At 54.4% G+C, this 21,490-nt stretch overlaps 1 protein-coding gene across 1 annotated transcript in view; it reads right to left on the reverse strand.

The window, feature by feature from the left end:
* Nucleotides 1–1,279: 1,279 nt before the first annotated feature.
* Nucleotides 1,280–21,490, reverse strand: part of UMODL1 (uromodulin like 1) — a 67,712-nt gene continuing 47,501 nt past the window's right edge. The window contains exons 17-23 of the mRNA XM_028126496.2: nucleotides 19,890–20,227; nucleotides 15,047–15,192; nucleotides 14,302–14,538; nucleotides 13,895–14,054; nucleotides 12,084–12,168; nucleotides 5,705–5,906; nucleotides 1,280–1,768 (exon numbers count right to left, since the gene is read on the reverse strand). Of these exons, the coding sequence (XP_027982297.2) occupies nucleotides 5,725–5,906; nucleotides 12,084–12,168; nucleotides 13,895–14,054; nucleotides 14,302–14,538; nucleotides 15,047–15,192; nucleotides 19,890–20,227 (1,148 nt within the window). The 3' untranslated portion in view covers nucleotides 1,280–1,768; nucleotides 5,705–5,724. The remainder of the gene's footprint in view (nucleotides 1,769–5,704; nucleotides 5,907–12,083; nucleotides 12,169–13,894; nucleotides 14,055–14,301; nucleotides 14,539–15,046; nucleotides 15,193–19,889; nucleotides 20,228–21,490) is intronic.

Here is a 21,490-nt window from a genome sequence, read left to right on the forward strand (position 1 = left end):
CTCCAATTCTGCAGCTGTAAAGTGAGAATAATCATGTGGGACCCACAGAATCATGGGTCTCGAAACCCGGATTTACTGAACATTTATTGCCTCTTTTCAAGAAAGACAAGTGACAGGTACTGAGCCAATTATCAGAACAAACGGATGCCGCTGAAGAAGAGCCCGACACATATTCCTGGCGTCCCCCCGGACTGCCCAGCACAGCACCCCGCCCTCTGTGGATGCCAGGTAAGCATGGGGTGTGACGGAACCAAAAGAACAGCCAGCAGGGTCATGTTTCAGTGTCACATGCAATTTATTCTACTTGCTCACAGTTTAGCCACACACATTACATATTGTAATTCTTTACTGACTCAGAATATCCACTGAATCAAAATAGTCACTTTCTCCAACTGTTCTGTATTAATAGCAGTTACATTCAACAAAATTAATCTCATGAATTAAAAACTATGACCCTGTTATAATTCTAAGTTCATCAAGGAAAACCCTATACTTTCAGGTATTTGCTATCAGATACAATTCAATTTGTTTTAAATAAAGTAAAAAGCGCTATCAGCATGGTGTCATGGAAAACATTCTAAAATAAAAATTTAGATTCTACACCCACTTCCTTATTAATTCATCTTGTGACCTTATGGAAATGACTCACCCATTTCTTCTCTGGTTTCCCATTGTGTAATGGGTAAATAGTACCTCACACTTGGAAAAATATAAAATAGTGAGTGTGTGTGTATAATGTTATTTCTACTTAAAAGGATTTTTTCAAGGAACAGTACACCAAAACAAATTATGTAATATATGGTGATTAACATAACAATAAAAAATTTAAAAAAAGGATTTTTATATTAATAGTGTGTCTTTTGAGTCACTGTTGTGTAAATAAAAACAATGTGCTTGTAATACAGGAGAAAAGTTCAAGAGAATATATGCCCGCTGGAAATAACATTAGCAGTATATTTATGACTGACCTATGGTTAAAAGAACTTCAGGTGAACTGTCAAATATCTTTGCAAATGTCAAATATTATATATTTGACAAAGTGTTGGATGAATGGATGAATGAGTGGAAAGATGGATGGATGGGTGGGTGGGTGAGTAGATGGATGGATGGATGGATGGATGGGTGGGTGGGTGAGTGGTTGGATGGATGGATGGATGGAAAGATGGATGGATGGGTGGGTGGGTGAGTGGTTGGATGGATGGATGGATGGATGGATGGATGGATGGGTGGGTGGGTGAGTAGATGGATGGATGGATGGATGGAAAGATGGATGGATGGGTGGGTGGGTGAGTGGTTGGATGGATGGATGGATGGAAAGATGGATGGATGGGTGGGTGGGTGAATGTATGGATGAGTAGAAAGATGATGGATGGATACATGGATGGATGAGTGGGTGGCAGATGACAGAGGTCAGTGATAAGCAAAATAAGAAAGGGCCACTTGGACCAGTTAGGATGATAAAGAGTCTGGAAACTTTGGAGCTTTCGAGGTGATCTTTATGGTGGCAGACCTGCATTCATGCTTGGTCTGAATATCTCCATGTCTGGGGCTCTGGGCATCCCCCTCACCCTGTCTCTCTCTCCAACAGCTCCTCTCACCCGCCTGGTGGGCATTGCTTCTCTGGGACCTATACAGATGATGGGTCTCCTGGGTCAGTCAGAGGCTGTGTTTTTGCCACCTCTGGGACTCATCCAAGCTCTGGATGTGGGACAGAGCAGGCTTCCGTCGATGCTTGATGAATTAAGAACCAAGGTTGATTCACAGCTACCTGCATGGAGAAGGAGGTCACCAGGGTCAGTGTGCATGCAGGAAAGGAGAGGTTTATGCGGGAATACTCGCAGAGCGTGGGTGGTCAGAGCGTGACACAGAGTGTCCACTGTGACACTTACTGGACAGTGAGAGGGCAGTGGCTCCCAGAAGGCACAGAGGAATGGGAGCCATGGTGGCCGTGGCCTGGTGTCCAGTGACTGAGCCAGACAACCACACCCGCAGGGCCTTTGTGCCTTTGTACTGCCTGCAGAGAACACAGCGACGCACAGGGCCTGCCGGGGATGGGGCGCGCCAAGTGCCAACCTGGTGGGGACGGTTTGATGTTTTTCAAAGAGCAGATTTTTGCAGAAACTTGAGAACCAGTTATAGATGCTTTTCATTTCGGAAACGGAAGCCACAGGAGAAAATGAAAAGATGAGAGACCAATTTTCCCTCTGATGTTTTCATTTTAAGGAGGGGGGACATCCAGATGACCTTGGTACCAGCATACCAGACTTCCTTAGAAATTTAGCGGGACAAGCGTTGGCATCGTCGTTGGGATTCGTGTTATAAGTATTAAATAAAATTCACTGAAATTCCCTTGTCACTCTATCCAGGGTGGTGACTGGCCTCCAGGGCTGGCCCTTGTTTAAGCCTTTCCCATCCAAACGGTAATGGTTCTAAGAACCTCGACAATGCGTACGTGAGCTATCAGGCACCCCGGGAGCAAAGAGGGCTGAGACATGATCCCTCCGGTGTCTGCAGAACCAGCTCCCGGACCTTCTCTAATGAAGACGAAGTCGCACGGAAAGGGACATGGCCTTGTGGAGAAGTGTGCTAATCTGGTCTCTGCTCTGTGATGCAGAGGATTCGCTGGAGCGCTCTGGGCCCAATTTCCTCATTTCAGGGATGGGGCCCATACCGACCACACTTTGCCGGGTTGTTTCAAAGTTCTGTTATCTCAAGAGAATAAAGAGCTGAATGTGGGGAAGGCAGCCTTGGCTGGGGACAACACTGAGATGCGGCATGTCTCCGGGACAGTGTCCCCCTGATGGGGGGACAGAATGCAACAGGCCGGTTACCTGACTCAGACTCCGTGGGCCCCAGACCAGAGACTAGAAGGCACCACACTAGGCAGTCTTGTTTATAATTAGAGTGTAAAGTTGAACCAAAACTCACTGCCAGTCCCCCACCTGTCTGGGCCCGCAGGGTGGCAGAGAGCCCCGACCGGCAGGAGCAGCACCTGCCTCCCCAGGGGCTTTGGGGTCCCAGGAGCGTCCTTCCTTCTGACAACAGCTGCTCCCTGCACCGCTGGGGGCCTGTGCCCCACTGAGAGAATTGTGGGTTTCTTAGAAAATTGCTAAAATACAATTTCTCTGGGTCTCCAATGAAAGGAAGAGCCCAGGGGCCTCGTCCCAAATGTGTGCCAGTTATGCCCACGCTATAGTGTAAGGGGGGCTGCCCGGTCATGTCTAGTCTAAGGCACTGTGGCCCAGCAGCTAAGAGAATGGGCCCCAGACCCGAATCCCAGCTCTGTCCCCTCCTAGCTACATTCCCAGGGCACTGCTTCACCTTCCCACCCCAGGACCCCATCTGTAAAGGTAGTAATAACACAACCTCATGCAGTTGTGGGGAACCTGGATGAGTTAACTTGTGCATAGTGGCTGAGTTAACTCATGCACAGTGGATGAGTTAACTCGTGCAGTGGATGAGGTGTACGGTGGATGAGTTAACTCGTGTACAGTGGATGAGTTACCTTGTGTACAAGGGATGAGTTAACTCATGCACAGTGGATGAGTTAATTCATGCACAATGGATGAGTTAACTCGTGCACAATGGATGAGTTAATTCATGCACAATGGATGAGTTAATTCATGCACAGTGGATGAGTTAACTCGTGTACAGCGGAGTTAACTCGTGTACAGCGGATGAGCTAACTCGTGCACAATGGATGAGTTAACTCATGTACAGTGGGTGAATTAACTTGTGTACGGTGGATGAGCTAACTCATGTACAGTGCTTAGGAAGGGTTCTGATACACCCCTGTGCTCAGCACTCCTGGGTGTTTGCTAATATTATTAGTAAGAAACAGTTTCCTTCCCCGAGAGCCCGCTTGAGAGTGGAGAGAAAGAACCCTAGTAAGACAACAGGGTCACTAAGGGCGTGGGGAGAAAGCAGCTCAAGTCTGGGGAATATGCAGACAGGAAACCCAGCTGAATTGGAGGGAAAGCCATCACTGCTGGGAGGAGCCGGGCACCGAGCCCCAAAGGACAGAGAAGAAAAGCCTCCCTCCGGCCACATGTGACCTTGCAGCCAGCCAGCTGCCGAGGGTCTGCCGAGGAAGGGTGGGCATGGCCACCCCCACGCGCCAGGCAGCGCACTCTGTGCCTGGCAGGGAGGCCAGCATGGGGGCAGGACTGAGGCCGGGGGTGAGGGGGGATTCCCTGCAGAATGTCCCCTAGCACCGGTGAGTCAGTGTGGCCCTGGGCAAGTCCATGCTGCCCGGATTGGGGGGGGGGGGGATGTTGCCATTTTCCCACTGGAAATTCCTACAGAAGTGGTTCTTCTCCCATTATGGGTTTTGTGAGAGTAGAGGGAGAACAAGAGAGAAGTAAGCTTGTGTCCCCTGCTGAAGATGTCAGATGAGAACACCGAAATCCGCGTTCAGTTCCACCTCCTGAGTCCTTAACTCCTGTCAGGTGAGGGGGCAGGCCAGCGGGGCCGAAGAGCACGCAGGGAAGAGGGTGCAGGGGAGGGGGCACAGGTGAGGGGCTCAGGTGACAGGTGAGGGGTGCGGGGGAGGGGGTGCGGGGGAGGGGTGCAGGGGAGCGGTGCGGGGGAGGGGGTGCAGGTGAGAGAGCACAGGTGAGAGAGCACAGGTGAGGGGCGCGGGGAGGGGTGTCGGGGAGGGGTGCGGGGGAGCGGTGCAGTGGAGGGGGTGCAGGTGAGAGAGCACAGGTGAGAGAGCACAGGTGAGGGGCGCGGGGAGGGGTGTCGGGGAGGGGTGCGGGGGAGGGGTGCGGGGGAGGGGGTGCGGGGGAGGGGTGTGGGGGAGGGGGTGTGGGGGAGGGGCGCAGGGGAGGGGCGCAGGGGAGGGGCGCAGGTGCGGGGTGGTGCCCAGGACACCTTGGTGCGGCCCCAGGGCCCAGAGCCAAGCTCCGGCTGCTGTCGCCTCCGTAACCACATGGACTCGGACAGTGTTTGGAGGCACAATCACAGACAGGCGCCGAAAGGCGGCCTGTGATCTTTTCTTTTCCTCTTTTTTCAAAAATCTCAAAACCTTTACAGAAGTTAACAGTCTGGCCCCCCACTGAGGGTCTGTAGTGGCGATACCGCGCCCCAAGACGGACGGCACCGCCTGTGCTCAGCCGCCCTCAGCCCACAGAGGAGCCCGCCCGCCCTCCGACAGCTCGGAAGAGCGTCTTCACACCCGGGGGTTCGAGCATTTAAAATCCCGGCTGCCGGTCAGCGCCGCGCAGAGAGGCCGTGTGCCCAGCGCCTCACCCAGGACACGAGGGACCGCACGTGGCCGGGGCAAGGCCACGGGGACACAGCACAGGGGATGATCGTGGGGACTCGCTCAGCACTCGAGGTGCCAGACGCCATCGTGCGGCTGGTACCGCCATCACACGGCCCTTTCACAAACGAGGGAAAATGAAGAAACCAAGGCACCAGGGGCTCAGGGCCTCGCCCGGGGCCACCCAGGAGCGGGGGACAGAGCTGGGAGTTGAGGGGCACCCGTGGCCTGTCTCACCCCGCCGCACTGGCCCTGGCTCCTCGGGCTCCGCGCTTGTGCAAATCGACAGAACCCGGTCCCTGACAACCGATGGTCCATCCTCCCGCGACCGTTCCCGTGGCTTTGCACCTCGGGGCTCGAAACCCGACAGCCACCTAGGCCTTCCCAAAGCCCCTGGGACAGTCTCCGCCAGTGGCGAGGACCCTGCTCCTCACCCACCTCCAGGCCGGCCGGGCCTCCTACTCAGAGAACACCTGGTAGCTGAAGTCGTCCGACTGGGCTCTGAAGTTGTACTTGCCGGTCATTCTCTGGTAGTGCACGATGACAAGGACACCTGCTCCTGCCACCAAGGCAAAGACAGCCACCATGATGAGGACGAGGTAGCCGGCTCCCAGGCCTGGCCGCGCACCTGGACGCTCACCTGCAGGCAACGAGACGGGCGCAGGTGGGAGGGGGGTCTGCCCGAACAAGGAGGGACGCGTCTCTGAGGTTCTGGTACCGCCCGTGGCTCCGGCACTGCGACCTTGTGGTGAGGGCGGAACGGAGGGCTTGGGACGGAGCAGCCAGGGAGCAAGCCCTCCACGGGTGTCCGCTGCTTTGTGCCGTTATTATCTGCATTTGACCGATCTGGAGCACCGTGGTGTGAGGCTTCACGCGTGCCCGTGTGCGTGTGGGTTCCCAAAGGTGAGCAAGCAGGTGTCCCAACCCCAAGAAAGCAGCGCATCAGCCAGGACAGCTCAGCCCGCCCGGCGTTCTGGACAATCACTAGGGGAGGCCGAGGGCTCAGCTGGGCTCTGCGTGAGGACACGTGGCTGGTCCCAGCACAGACAGCGTGGGCCTTCCCCGGGCACGGAGGGCTGATAACAACAGAGGAGAGCACAGGCTCCAAGAAGTTGGAAATCGGGACTTGCCTACCCAGACACCCATGTTCATAGCAGCAGTATCCACAACAGCCCAAAGCTGGAAACAACCCAAGCGTTCGCCAAAGGAGGAACGGATAAACCAAATGTGGTCCATCCACGCAACGGAATATCGTCAGGCCCTAAAAAGGAACAAAGTCCTGATGCACACTACAACAGGAAGGAACCTCCGAAGCCTCCTGCCGAGTGAGAGAGGACAGTCACAGAGGCCCACATGTACTATGACCCTACATAGAGAACTGTCCAGAACGGGCACAACCAGAGGCAGAAAGCACACTGGTGTCAGGCTCTGAGGGAAGGGGGTGGGGAGGGACCCCTAATTGGTGCAGAGCTGCTTTTGGGGTGATGAAAATGTTTTGAACCTTGAGAGAGGTGGTGGTTGTAGAATACGGTGAATGTGTGAAATGTCCCTGGGTTGTCGATTTTAAAATGGTTCCCCGTATGGTGTGTGCCTGTCCCCTCGATTTTACCGCAGGAGAAACCCACCCGGCCAGAGAAAGAAGGAGGCCACCACGCAGCCCTCTGGCCTGCCCCCACCCCCACATCCCAGGGGAGAGACCTGCAGGAAGGCAGGGTGCCGTGGAGCCCAGGGCGAGCAGGTGCAACCCACTGACAGGGCAGCTGCCTCTCGCTCACCTCCATGTCCTCCTACATTGGGGTGTCCACCCGGGGGACAAGTGGCACCCAGATCCTGTTTCCTGTGCAGTTGCTTGTGTAGACACTGCTCTGGGTCGTCCAGGGCACGGCACAGGTGTGCACAGTTAGCAGGGTGGTCCAACAATGGCATTGGGGACCCCCTCCTGGCTGCTTGGAACATAGGTCATCGCCTCCTCCAGAGGGATGAAGACCCTGGGGACAGTTGCTAGAGCAGCTACAACTTCCTAAGGCACCCAGACTCTGGACAGCCAGCTTCCCCAACACTACCACATGGCTGGTCCCTAGATCCAGCCTCTGGGGGATGCTATATGGGGCCCTGCCCTCGTCCTGTGCCTCAGGTGCAGGACATCTTGCTAGCACAAGCAGGGTGGACCACACTGAGGATGCCGGAGCAGGAAGACAGAAGAGATAGACCCTGTTCCACAGTGGAGCCCAGAGCCAGCCCAGACAGCCGGCTCCGGGGACGAGTGAGCTGGTTTGGTTTTCTGTTACCTGCAGCAAAAGGCTCCTAACCCACCCACTGACCCAGAGCCGCTCCAGGTGGGGTCCGCGTGAGAGAGCTAGAGGTGGAGAGCGAGCACATCCTGCAGCATGACCCTGGCCATTGGTGGGGATGTCCACCCGGCCAAAAGAGACCAGTTGTGTGGTGTGAGCTGCATGCGGGTCACACAGCTGGACCACCTGTCCATCTTTGGACAAAAAACTGGTCCTCCACCAGGATAGCTCAGGCAGCCCGCGCCCACGCGCCGGAGGGTTACTATGGTCACTTGGGGTGATGCACACAAATAGTCATTTTGCAAAGACACTAAGCCATCAATGCTTTGGTGAAGAGGACACACGCCCTGTGGGGAAAGGTGATAGAGAACCTCCCAGCACGGGTACGACCCCAGGGAAAACAGCCCCTTCCAGAGGTCTGCATTCTGGCTCAGCTGCTAGGGACTCCTGGCTCCTCACTTCTTGACTGGCCTCAATGATTGCTCCAGACCCTTCCTGCGGGAACATTTGAGCATCTGGCAGACATCACCTAAATTTTCTCTTCCTCTTTGTACAAAGAAACTCTAGTGAGTGAGAAATAATGAGGTGTCTAGCAAAGCAAATGGCCACGGGAAAGTTCCAAAAATTAAATCAGAAAACTGTGATGCTGATATAAGCTTTGCTGGCAGCACACATTCAGGGACGATGCCCAAATGGATTCTTCCTTAACATTACCAAGGCACAGTGCTGTGTGTGTCCTCCAAAAAGGCATGTTGAGGTCCTAACCCCCAGTACCACAGCATGTGATGTTATTTGGAACTAGGGTCATTGCCGATGTAATGAGTTAGGTTCAGATGAGGTCACACTGAAGCAGGAGAAGCCCCTGATCCAATATGACCCACGTCCTTATAAGAAGACGGCCATGTGAAGACACAGAGGCCCGGTAGAACACCGTGTGAGGACAGAAGCAGAGATCCGGTGATGGGATCATACAAGCCAAAGAGAACCCGAGCAGCAAATGCCAGAAGCTGGGAGAGCCTGGGACAGACTCTCCCTCGCTGCCCTAGCAGGAACCAGCCCTGCTGACACCTTGATCTTGAATTTCTGGCCTCCTGAACTGTGAGAGAATATTTTCTGCTGTTTTAAACCCCCCAGTCTGTGCACTTAGTTTCCTGTGGCACCAGCCCCAGAAAACCAGCACAGGTGGTGTGAGGGCTGGAGCTCTGGGGAAGAAGAAGCCTGTGAGGCCCCAGAAGAAGAAAGCAGGGGGGGTTAGGAGAAGCCAGGAACTGCTCTGAGAGGCCCAGCTTGTCCAGGTACCAGCCTGTGAACTTTGCCACATTCCCTGAAATCCCCAAGTATCCTCAGTCTTCCATATAGTGGGAGTGATGGCGATGGCCGAGCCAGAGCGCGGGGCACACGTGGGGGGTGCAGAGCGTGGGCACACAGTGGGGGGTGGAGTGTGGGTGAATGGGGGGTGGGGGAGAGCATGGGCACACATCAAGGGTGGGGGCAGAGCGTGGGTGCATAGGGAACAGAGTGTGGGCACAGGGTGGGAGGGGGGCAATTCTGAAGGGATCTGTCTGCCAGTCTATCTCAGCCCTGCAGTCTCCAACACAATTTCTGTTCATGTACACAATTAAAATGTGAAGTTTCCACCAACTGGGAGAGTCCATGTTTCTAAATGCTTTTTCGGTCTATTTGTGTGGCACAGTTATGGAGTAAACATAAGCTAATAATACAGTGAGAAAGAATGATGAACAAAATGAATAATTACAGTCCTTGTTTCTGAGCCCAACAATTTATACCCTTATTATATTATATTATAATATAATATATTATATTTGGTGTTCTCTGCAATGGTTGTTAGTGTGGTACTCCACTGGTTACGAATAACAACTAACGCTTATCCAGTAATTTCCATGGACAAGGCACTGTATGAAGTAGAAATTATTATTGTTCCCATTTTATAGATGAAGGAAATGAGGCACAACGTAGTCACCCATGTTACAGAGAAAAAGGAGAATGCTAGACACTTAGTAGAAATGTATGCTTGTCAACAGATGAAATAATGAACAAGTGGGTGCATGGATGGATAGATGGATGGATCCTGGGTAGCTAGACGGAAGAAGGAATGCTGAATCAGTGGATGGATGGATGGATGGATAGATAGATGGGTAAAGGAATGATGGATGGGTAGGTGGATGGATGGATGGATAGACAGATAAACGGATGAATGGATGAGTGGGTGGATGGGTGGATGGATGGAAAAAGGAATGATGGATAGGTGGGTGGATGGATGGAGGAATGATGGATGGTGGATGGATGGATGGAGGAATGATGGATGGTGGATGGATGGATGGAGGAATGATGGATGGTGGATGGATGGATGGAGGAATGATGGATGAGTGGATGGAAGGGTAGGTGGATGTATAAATGGGTAGATAAATGGATGAATGGATGGATGGGCGGGTGGATGGATAAAGGAATGATGGTTGGGTGGATGGATGGATAGGTAAATGGATGAATGGATGGGTGAATGGAGGAATGATGAATGGGTGGATGGATAGGTAAATGGATGAATGGATGGGTGAATGGAGGAATGATGAATGGGTGGATGGATAGGTAAATGGATGAATGGATGGGTGGATGGGTGGATGGGTGGAGGAATGATGGAAGAATGGATTGGATCAGAAGACTCAGTAATTTTCCCAAGACCACACAACTAGAAGCATTATATTCAAACTCAGGTCTCTTAACTCCAAGCCTAGTGCTTTTTCCACTCCAGTAGTTTTGACATTACCTATAATATCGTGAGTAAATAGAAGTTCCATTTCTACAAATGAGAATGCATACTGGGGCCCCTGGCCAACCAGTTCTCCTTAGTAGTTTGAGAAAATGAAGAGGGTAGGGGCGTCTGGGTGGCTCAGTCGTAAAGCATCTGCCTTCGGCTCAGGTCATGATCCCAGGGTCCTGGGATCGAGCCCCGCATCGGGCTCCCTGCTCCGCGGGAAGCCTGCTTCTCCCTCTCCCGCTCCCCCTGCTTGTGTTCCCTCTCCCACTCCCCCTGCTGGTGTTCCCTCTCTCGCTGTGTCTCTCTCTGTCAAATAAATAAATAAAATCTTTAAAAAAAAAAAAAATGAAGAGGGTAGGACAAGCATGCAGTCCTAGGATGGGCCCTGCCCCCTCCTGATGACCAGTGCAGATCCCAGGACCTGGAGCCCAGCTCCAGAAACTCAGCATTAGTAGGCCCCCAAACCTGGAATCTTTTAAAATTTCACAAATACTTTGGGTGAGAACCAGCAGTTGGAATCACTGGCCAAGAGATCCTCCCTCCCTCTTCCTGCTCCCTCAGCTTCCTTCCCAAGCCCCGGCCACACTTAGACCTGGGCCCAGACCCCATATCCAAAACCCCGAAGTTCTTGTGCAGGAAGATAAAGAGAGACAAGGAGGGCCATCAAAGTTAGGGAGAAAAACAACAAAAAAAAGGAAATTCGACCAGGATTACATTTAGCGACAAAAGGAGAAAAAGCCAAAAGAGCAGTGACAAAGAACATGAAGATTTCTTTCTTTCTGGCACAAAACTCGGACTTCAAAGGCCAGGCCTGGCATACCCGCTCTGCAGTGTCCTTGGGAATGGGGCTCCTTCCAGCTCCTGTCCCCAAGGCCCTTAGGGTCTGCCAGGCAGGTGACTGTACCTGCCCCCCCTCCACTGCCAGGCAGTAGGAAGAAAGGGGCACGTGAGGGGCAGCCCTTTGGGGGCTGTCACTGGACCACCCACATACATCTCATTGGCCAGAACTTACTCGTATGGCCACACTTGGCCGCCAGGTTGGCTGGGAATTACAGTGTTTATTCCCCGCAGCCACCTGCCAGCAGAGACCTGGGGTTCCATGACTATGAAGGAGAATAAAATCAATCTCAAAGGAGATAAAATGTTTTTCTGGAAAAGTGATGGTGGCCTTTGAAATCACATGGAATGAAATCACATGGATGGTGGAAGTTTTATACCAAGGGGGAGAAAGCCATGCCTTTCTATTTGTGTCTTCTGATGTAGCCAAGCCCACAATAAACAGCTTTCTCGTGCGTGCGCACGCTGGTGCACATGTACACACATGTACATGTACACACGGAATCCGACCTGCTGCAGCCCCAGTTCCTCCCTCCCAGCAACCCACGCGGGGCATTCATCCCGTGTCAGGAAAATTTACTGGCTTCGTGTGACGCAGCTCCAAACACAGCTTTCTCTAAGCGTGAGCTGACTTCCTGCAGCCCCGGCCGTTTCTTCTGCAGCAACAGTGTGGGGATGTGGGGCTGGCGAGGGCTCCTCCCCCCTAGGAGTCCCGGGAGGGGCCAGCATGCGAGGGACTGAACCCTAGGCTGGATCCGGGGCTCCCTGCGAACACCAGCTGCTGCGTCCACGGTGGTGAGTCTGCCGACCATCCCAGGGCCCATGGCTCCTGGTAGCGGCACGCAGGTTCACACTCGGGAGAGACGGAACCGGTGGCATCTTTTCTTTAACTGACTCAACCAAGTCACCAACTCACCTTCAGACCGAATGAGGGGTCCCCAGGACATCTGGTATGTTGCAGATGCTTCACTGCTTCTTGGGGCCTGGATGGCATTGCAGTTCTGTTGTTTGAAATGAAGGAAACTTCCAATTAGTTGAACGGAACTCATCAGCTCTGAGAAATGTGGTCTCTGTTAGGGTGAGACTCTGGTCGGTACGTTGTAAACCCTCTGGATGAGCTCAGACAGCAGAGGTGATGAGGGGCCTGGACCACGGGGCTCTGCCAGTGCGACAGGAGGGAGGGTGGGCAGCAGGGGCTGGAGGAAGCGAGGTTCGAGAGAGCACCTGCTGAGCCGTATCCAAGCCCGGGCCCCTTGGCCGCTTGGGCCCTCTGTTGGCCTTGAGTCACCTTGACCTTCTCCATGGCCTGCTGCAGCTCTGCCCGGCAGAGAGGTTCAGGGACGTGGTCGGACCCGTTCACTATACACCTGCTTTATTCCCCCCTAAAAGATGTTGACGGCCTAGCCCCCAGTACCTGCAGATGTGACCTTATTTGGAAACAGGGGGTTTGGAAACTTTGCCGATGAAGTTAAGGTGAGGTCATTGCGGGGGGGGGGGGGAGTTCCCAGTCCTACATGACTGTGTCCTTATGAAAAGGGGATGTTGAACACAGACACGCGCAAAGGGAAGCTGTGAAGACACGCCAAGAACAGAGCCTGGAATGAGTCTCCCTCACAGCCTCAGGGGGAGCCGGCCCTGGCCACACCCCGATCTTGGACTTCCCGCCTCCAGCCCCTCGGAGGATGCATTCCTGCTGTTTCAGGGGCTCCGTAGCACTTTGTTCTTGCAGCCACAGGACACCAACACAGCACCCCTCCTACAAGAACGTGGACAGGAATGTGGAAAGCCGTATCATAAAGAATCTGAAGACTCGCAGCTCCTTGCAGAGCTGGTTGTGGTATTAATACTCTTCGTATTTCTGAGGGGCTTTTGGAACAGGTGCAGGCTGGTGTGCGCCCTTAGCTGGTAGTCATCTGGGGCTCAGTGTGCCTTTCAGTCCTTTTTTCTGCAACATCTACTGTGTGAGACAAAGGGACATCAACAAAATCGTTTCTTCTCCTATGCGTGTCCTGGGGGTGCTCGGAGGCTCGTCACCCAGGGAGGCTGCAGGGGTTCTGTGAGCCGCACAGGGATGAGCCCAGCCCCCAGAGGAGAGACAAACATGCCATCGCTGAACCCGAGGCCAGCAGAGCTCTCTACGCTGTCCTTGGTGCAGACAACGTGTGATCGTCAGCTACACACTTGTCTGGAACGAAGAATAGCTTTCCAACCTCAGGACTGCAAAGCATATTTCACATTCAAAGGTCTACAGAAATGAGACTATAAAATTATTCAAGATCCCATTGTGAGGATGAACGTGGGGGGAAAACCCCCTCTTATTCAATATCACAGTGACTGGGATTCAGTAGTGTTCCATCAATGTTGCTAAAAATAATATGAAACTAAAGCAACGTTTTTACACCTGAATATGCATTAAACCACCTAGCGGAGAAGCCCCCACAGCGTCATGGGCAGGAATGGGATGTGACGTGATGGCCAGCAGGTGGTACGGCCTCCAGAAGGACGAAGCTTAGCCATCTGGTCACACGGGTCATCCACCCATGGGCTGCCCACTGTCCACACCTCATTTTGTTCCTTTTTGGGGCCCAGTGTGCAGGGCCCCGTGTCTCCTCCCAGAAGTCAGGCCCCCGAGCCACCCAAGCCCTGGGCTTCAGCTAACAGAGCGACCCTCCTCAGAGCAACAGGGGCGCGAGTCCAGACCCAAGTCTAGGAAAGCGCAACACCTACTATTTTGCACGTGGTCCCAGGGGAGTCCATGCAAATGCGAAGTCTGCAGTGCAGATAGACGATGGAGTTGTTGATGAAAGAGAAGATTTTCAGCTTAAACTGGGCCTTGCTGGAATCCCCGTTCTTGATCACGTTCGTGTGCGTGTTGGGGATGGGGCAGCTGGGAAGGGAGGGACGGTGACTCATGAGTCAGGAGCCGCCCCCCCCCACCTGGTCCCATTCCCGGACGGGCTTCCTGGCAGCGCCTCTGCCCACACACCGCGTCCCCTCCGCACTGCGCGTGGGAGGCAAGGACCGCTAGCTCTCCCGTTCCCCAGAGACTCTAGCGTTGCTGAAAACCCAGGCCCACCTATTCATGGGGGTCTGGGAACGCAGAGGCCCCCAGGTAAGCTGCACCCGATACCCACCTGTTGTTGATGAAGCTGAACATGACCGGGTCCCTGGCATTGCTGGATGGCGTCGCCCAGCCCTCGGTCAGGACTACCTTGAGGTTGCTCTTCTGATTATAGAGCCCCACTTCAATCTTGACGTCGTCGCTGGCAGACACGCTGTAATTTCGAGGTATAGGAGAATCCCCAATAAATAACTGCATCTCGGTGACAAATTTTCCAGAGCCGTGGAGGTCTTCGATAATGGTATAAACCCTGCAAGAGTGAGTGGGTTCAGCAGGTGCGCTTCTGTGGCCCCTCCCCAGAAAGCAGCCCTGGAGGAGTGTGCAAGTAAAGACAGACCACCCAAATGGGAACAGGCAAAGAAAGGCTACCTATTTTGAGCTGAGTGGAGTGGTGTGTCAGCCCCCCGACATGGGTCTGGAGGAGACTGGAGGACGGGCAGGGGCGGTGGTCAGCCTCACAGTGGGACGGGGAGGCCCCAGGCCGGCCCCGATTAGGCATCGGCATGGGGAAGCCGTGGGTGGGCTCACTAGAACAGAGGTGTCCCATGTGATTGGCTAGGGTGCGTATCTGGCTTTCTTTGGTTGAGTCCTAATTTAAAAGTGAAGACAAGAGTTAGGGGAGCTGGCAGTTACTAACCAAGTCCTGGCCACTGTCAGTCTCACGAAAGGGTCCTCAAGGGATTGAAACCCTAAAGAAATCCAAAGTGAAGGTGCTAGAAGTGAGCTGGGGAGGAATGGGAAGAGACCTCTTCACTCACCCCCACTCTGGGATGTAGCCCGATGACGTCAGGAGGTCGTTCTGGAAGGCACAGTGGATGGGGCTCAGGATCTTCAGGTGGTGGATGATGCCCTCAGGGGACAGGTCGTTCCTCAGCACGGTCCTCACCACCGTGTTTGTCAGGTTCTGAACACAAACAGGGCATCAGTGCACTCCCGGGCCCCAGCAGGCCCCCCCAGCATGCCTGCAGACCATGGTTCTGGGTGCTGAAGGAGGGGTGGTTCTTCTCTAAAGCTTGTCCCCCAAATATAAAAACCCTGACAATCTTTTCCTAACATCAAATGCCAAACAGCGTGTGAAGTGCCAACCCCTGGTTTAGCCTCTGTCCTATGCCCTTTTTCCTCATCAGAGGAGAAGCAGAGGCAAACTGGATCAGCTGATATCCCCAAATAATAGATCAGATTCCTCCCCACATAATCCCCCAGCACATTTCTGAAAATGAGAGCACAAGACCCTCCCCAGAGAAATCGAGCTAAAATCATTGGGTTAAAGACTGCACTAGACCACCAGGATTCTCTCCCGGTGCCATCGTCCGGGCAGATAACAAGGAGCCCCAGGAGCAAAGGCCAACCTCCAGAGAGGGACGGTCGTCATGACGGGGACTCAGGGCGTGTGAGCACACTGCCCACCTGAGCCCCCAGGGAAAGACGCTGAGTGAGTTCCTGTACATGAAGTGAAGCCCATAGACAAAGTGCAGAGCGGACTGGTTTGGAGCTAGAGAAATCATGTTAAAGTTGACTGGGATTAAGGACTAGTTTCTTGCAGTGTGAACGTTTACCAGAGGGAGAGACTCTCCAGACAGCAGTGCGCCCGAGCACGACCATGCTCCTTCCAAAGCGCACAAGAGTTCCAGAATTTCTCCAGAGCCCAAAACAGAGACAGAGATCCCAAGGTGGGCAGTGGCACGATGTGCTACAGCGGAGAGCAGATAGGAGGAGACGGATATTTCTGTGAAAACCACCATCATTATACTGGAGCCTAACCAAGTCTCTTGTTTGACCAAAGGCCTGAAGTTACATTCGTTTGCAGCATTTTGCTCGCTCGTGGCTTGGAGTTTGATCATCATGGTGGTGGGTTTCCCAAGACCAGCACCCCTTTACAGACACCTCCTACGCTGTCAGGAGAACGGGAGCCAGCGCCAGCCATGGACAGCTGCGGATTGTCCGTGGGTGGTGCGTAGCAGTGGCCGTGGCACGGCTTCTGCTAAAGTCACCGGCCTTAGCAGCTCAGAAGTAGACAAGAGACAAGGGAAACTGTGCAATAGACAAGACAGACCACCCATGAGGAGGAAGCAAGGGGTGCGGCTGAAAAGGGGTGCCGGACGAAGCCGCATTGGGGAGCATCCACGGAAACATGCAACCACTGAAGCAGGAGCCCCCGGATGTGGCGTGGGCAGCAGGGAAGTGGTGAGCCTGCCAGGCAGCGATGGCTGAAAATAGACATGTGGAGACCAGCCATGCTGATGGGACCCACGAATCTCATAGAGACATGGAATCCAGTGGCCAATCAGGCTCTGGCAAGAGTGGGTCACAGGTGGTGCGAAGTTTGCAGGAGCGTGAGGGGGAGTGGCTGCTCTCGGATGGTTCTGGACTGAAAGTCACTGCAGGGAAGATGTTTTGAATGCTCTTCTGCTTCTTCAGCTCCCACACCGACTCCTTACTTGCTGCTCGCTTACAAGAAATTACAGCAAGTGTATGTTCCTCGTGCATATATGACACAGACCCGGCAAGCACCAGTAAGTGGACAACATCAACCAGCCATTAGCTTATATTGGAAGCTACCGGATATTATTGGTGTCTCTAGGTTTTTATATAAATAGTGAAATAAATAGTTTTAAATAAATAGTGAAAACCACGTTAACTCTTGGAATTCATTTTCCTTAGTAGACACTAGTGATGCTTTAGCTTCTGAGAACAAACTTGCCTAGGTTCTTAATTGCATTTTCCAAAAATGGAAGCATTGAAACTTTTGAATTTACACCTGTCTCTGCATTTGCTAGTATCTGCCCCTCCATTTCGGAATAGTTATCTACTTGATGTTTGTAGGTCCGGCGGCTTCTTCCAGCTGAGAAGCAGAAGCTCCTGTAGGTGAAGAGTCATTATAGACACAGTGTCAAGACTCTGAAGGGCTGCGCTCCAGGCACCCGGGCCAGAGTGCGTACTTGCCATGGCGTACATTTGGTGCCTTTGAAAATCGCTTTGAAAAGTGCCTCAGACAACCTGGACAGCTCCCTGCTGTCTCCACAAGAATTTTGGAAGTGTTTATGAAGATGATTCTGTACACTGGTGAATCCTCTGGGGCGTGGATCACTTTGTCTCTGAGCATTCTCTGCACGATCTGTACACAGCACATCAAACTTAGCAGAGAGCCCTAAAGCCTTAGATTTAGCTTCTAAAAAATAGGGAGGTCAGTAAAATTTAAACTGCTTAACACACCCCCCCCAAAAAAAAAGAGAAACGAGGAGGAGGCGGAGGCTGCTAATTGTATATACTCCATTGTGTTTCTATAAGTCCGTCTCTGGAAAAATCTTAGGTTTTGGTAAATGTCAAAAACATCAAGAACTTTTGCGGATTCCAGGGCTGGGATGACTCACTGGAGACGCATTTCCCTCTGCTCTGAACAGGCCCTGAACCCCACTGAATATAACAGTTCTACCAGGTGTCTGTAGCTCAGAGAAACAAAGGCAGAGAGCCAGCTTGCCGGATCGCCCCTGCGACCCCGCCCCTGGGACCCCGCCCATCAGTAGGAGACTCACCCTGAACAGCCTGGCTGCACTGACCACATTCATTCCCAGCGTCGCTCGCTTTGGTTCTGCAAGGCTGCAGCGTGCTGACTTGGATCTGAGACCCTCGGTGGCAGCTCTGCCCGTGCCCACCCTCCAGCCTCTGCCCGCTTTGGGGCTTTGGGGCTTTGGGGCTCAGAACTGAGGCCCCCAAGAAGCTGCTACCCCCTGTCAGTGCAGCCTGCCTCCATGTGAGTCTCAGAAATCCTTAAGAAAAAGAAGCAAGCCCCCAGGGTCATGTTTAAGTTGTGCGGGTCGGAGGGTGGGAGGGGGGCTGACGAAGGCTCTGTGGTTACTGGGGACATCCTGGTGGCTCCTTCAACTCAGGGCTCCCAAGGAGGCTGGAATCACGGTCGAGAGAGGCAAGCAGGCCCAGTGTGCAAGTGCACCACTCTGCCGTGGCCCCCCCACACGTCCAGGTCTGCGCTGACCGTGCAGCCCTGGCACCTGGCCCCTGGCACGCCTGCACCTCATCTGGCATATTATCTGTCAGCTCAGCCCAGCCTGTGCCTGGGGCCCACATGTCCCCACGGAGGAGCAGGGACCAGGCTCCAGCCAGAAGCATCTGCATGCAGGGCCTTTGCCTTCCTTGTACCCCGTAAGGCCCCTGGAAAGGCAGAGTCACAGAGGCCATAGGGCTGGTCCGTGGAGGCAGGGCAACCTTGACCCCCCATTGACCTTGCTGAGCCTCCAGGTCCCATTGGTTAAACGTGGATACTGGGACCTAACCGTCACCAGGCACACAGAACACCAGCCCGCGGGTCCATGGGGTGACCTTTCCCCACCCCATTCTAGGAAACAAGGCCTCGAATTGCCATCACAATGTTCTTAGGGTTGAAGTCTGGGTTCCTGAGTCCCTGCCCAGTGGACCAACTTCCCTAATGAGGACAACCTCCCTGTCCCCACTGCCACGCCGGCCCCCTGCTGAGACCATCTCCCAGCCCCTCCCCACAACACCAGCCCTTCTATGCACACCCCCCAACCCAGGGTCCAGCTGCCCCGTCCCCCAGAACCATGCAGACACCTTCCACCTCCTCACATCCCCCCAGCTTTCTGCCCCCCTCACCCAGCCACGGTCACGTGTCCCCTGGCTATGCACACAGTCGTCCCCACACGCATCTGGGGCCCATGTTGGTTTCCACACGTCCTGTCCCAAGGGGTGCACATTTCGCAGGGGGCCACCATGCCCAGTGAGGCGGGGCTCACGGAGGATGCTGATGCCCTCCTGCCAGCGGCTCAGTGCACACACTGTGGGGAGGGGGAGGAAAGAGGGACACAGGAGCCTTAACTGTGACCTAGAGCCAACCTGGGAAGAATCAGGGCCTGGAGCGGGTCAGCCCAGCTCATGGGGTGCGGGGGTGCCACAGACCAGGGGAGCTCACATGGGCCCAGAGCTCACCCTGCACATGAGACAGGAGGTGCCGCCAGCTGGGGGTCCCACCCCTAACTGGACTTCTCTCTGTGCGGGCAGAGGGAGGACCCTGCACCTGTCAAGGACTCCGCAGTGAAGACAACTACTCGCAGGCCCACAATCCCTCTGGCCAGGTCTGATCACACCACCCCACTTGCCCGGCGTACACAAACATGCACACACTCACACATGTGCACATTCACACACACTCACCTACACACATGCACGTTCTCACACATGTGCACACCTGGACACTCATGTTAACACACTTCGCTTTCCTCCCTTTTTCCTCTCCCACTGGCTGTCCATCCTGCCTACGCTGCAGAATCACTGGAAGTATTCTTTAAACCCTGAGGTCGACCCCAGGCCCTTTGCACCAGAATCCCACAGGGCAGGCAGAGCTCAAAACTCTCTCCTGATTCCAGGGCACAGTCTGGTCCCTGGTAAGAACTTGCCCTATCCAGTCCCCCTTTCTTGGGTCCCCCACTTAGAGTCAGAGACCATGGGTGCAGAGTCTTCCCTGGTCCCCTGGGACAGTTGTGGGTCCTCCCCATCTGGTGCTCCTGATGCTCAATGCACTGCCCCCCCCCCCAACCTGTGTGCACCCAAGCCTGGCTCCCCAGCCCTTACACTTTGCACAACGGTTCCGCACTCGGTCCACCCGGCCACCAGGAGCACATGCGTGCTGTTGTGGTCGCTCACGTTGCAGGATGGGTGTCCCAGGTACAGGGAAGACTCGGGGATGGATTCCTGCTGCAGGAAGCGCCTCTGGATGGCGATGGCCACCTTCTCAATCTCGCAGAGCACCCTGACCGCCTCGGTCAGTTTCAGCCGCTGGGGCGGGTCGTGGGGGCCCTGGCTGGCACCCGGCACAGAGGCAGCCCTGGGTCCTGCCGGGGTGGGGAGCTGCTCCAGGCCAGGGCCCAGAAAGGGGCCGGGAGCCTGGGTTGTGTTGCCAGGGAAGCCACCTGCAAGGCACAAGGAGATGAAACCCAAGAGTGGGTCTGTGTTTCGGGAGTGCCACCCGAGCCTGGCCTGTGCAGCCCGCATGGGTTGGGGGAGGGCAGGGGCACAGGGGGTGAGGTCAGATGGGAAGAGCAGCACACACCTGGACTGCACATCCTGGCCGCAGCCAGAATGCCGAACCCCCGGCACCACGTTCCTGCCAGCCATCCAGCGGGGTCTGGCTTGGCTTGCCGGGGGCTCCCGTGGGCCAGGAGACCAAGGTGCCCTCTGCCCCCCGCCCCCGGCCTCTCTCAGGCTGACGCCATTGTGGGCTGAACCTGTGGACTTGCGGTGACAAGCCCTCTAATTTCTAAGGTGAGTTAATGATGTTTACTCTCAGGATCCTGAGTCCCCAGCTTCCTGCTTCCCCCAAAGCATGGTTTCAACCTCCACCGGAACGCAGACACCCTATAAAGACCTGCAGGGTTCTCGGAGGGCTTCCTCCCTAGTCTGCACAAAGCAGACCTGGGACACAGCCCAGCCGGCTCCCTGGGCCCAGCTCTATCACCTGCCACCCTGGCACCTGTCTTCTCTTCCCTCAAGGTCGGGCTCGCCCACTGCCTAGCTCCTTCATCTCCAAGATGCAGTCCAAACCTCTGCTCGTGGCATTCACTGCCTTCTCATTTGGCCTCACCTACTTCCTGGCAGCTGGCTTCCCGCTCTCTCCCACCCATCTCCTGAAGGTGCCCCAAGTTTCAGCCAGCCCAAACTGCGCCTGAACCATGTGCACCATCAGGAGCTCTGTTCTCACTGCTGCATGGACCCAGCATCCCCTGCTCCACTGCAGCTCCCTCTGCCTAGTGCTGTCCAGGCTGTCCTTTAAGACCGGCTCCAAGACACCTCTTCCAGGAAGCCCTCCCTGACCACACTCATGAGGCTGCAACAACTTAGTCCCTCTGAGCCCCCTGCTTCTACCTCAAGCAGAACACATTCCATATTCCCGGCGACAAGTGTTTACTTGTATAAACGTCTGTCTCGCTTCACTTGACCACAGATCCCTGGATGGCAAGGGTCACCTCGGGGTCAGTGCTGAATCCACTGAGGCCCCATTTAATGGGAAAAGTCCTGGGTGGAAAGAAAGGGCCGAGCAGAAACATTTCCCACGTGTTGCCTATCACATGGGTTGTAGGCTTTGGAGGTCATCTTCTAGAATCTGAGAGAACACGGTGGACCTTACGTGTGTAGTTTCTCACCAGAGGCACTCGGAGATACGCGGTGCCACCCAG

The sequence above is a fragment of the Eumetopias jubatus genome, unplaced genomic scaffold (genome assembly GCF_037043125.1).
Source record: "Eumetopias jubatus isolate StellerSeaLion01/CBP00866 unplaced genomic scaffold, mEumJub1_p1.0 scaffold_1, whole genome shotgun sequence".
In the NCBI taxonomy this organism is placed as follows: Eukaryota; Metazoa; Chordata; class Mammalia; order Carnivora; family Otariidae; genus Eumetopias; species Eumetopias jubatus.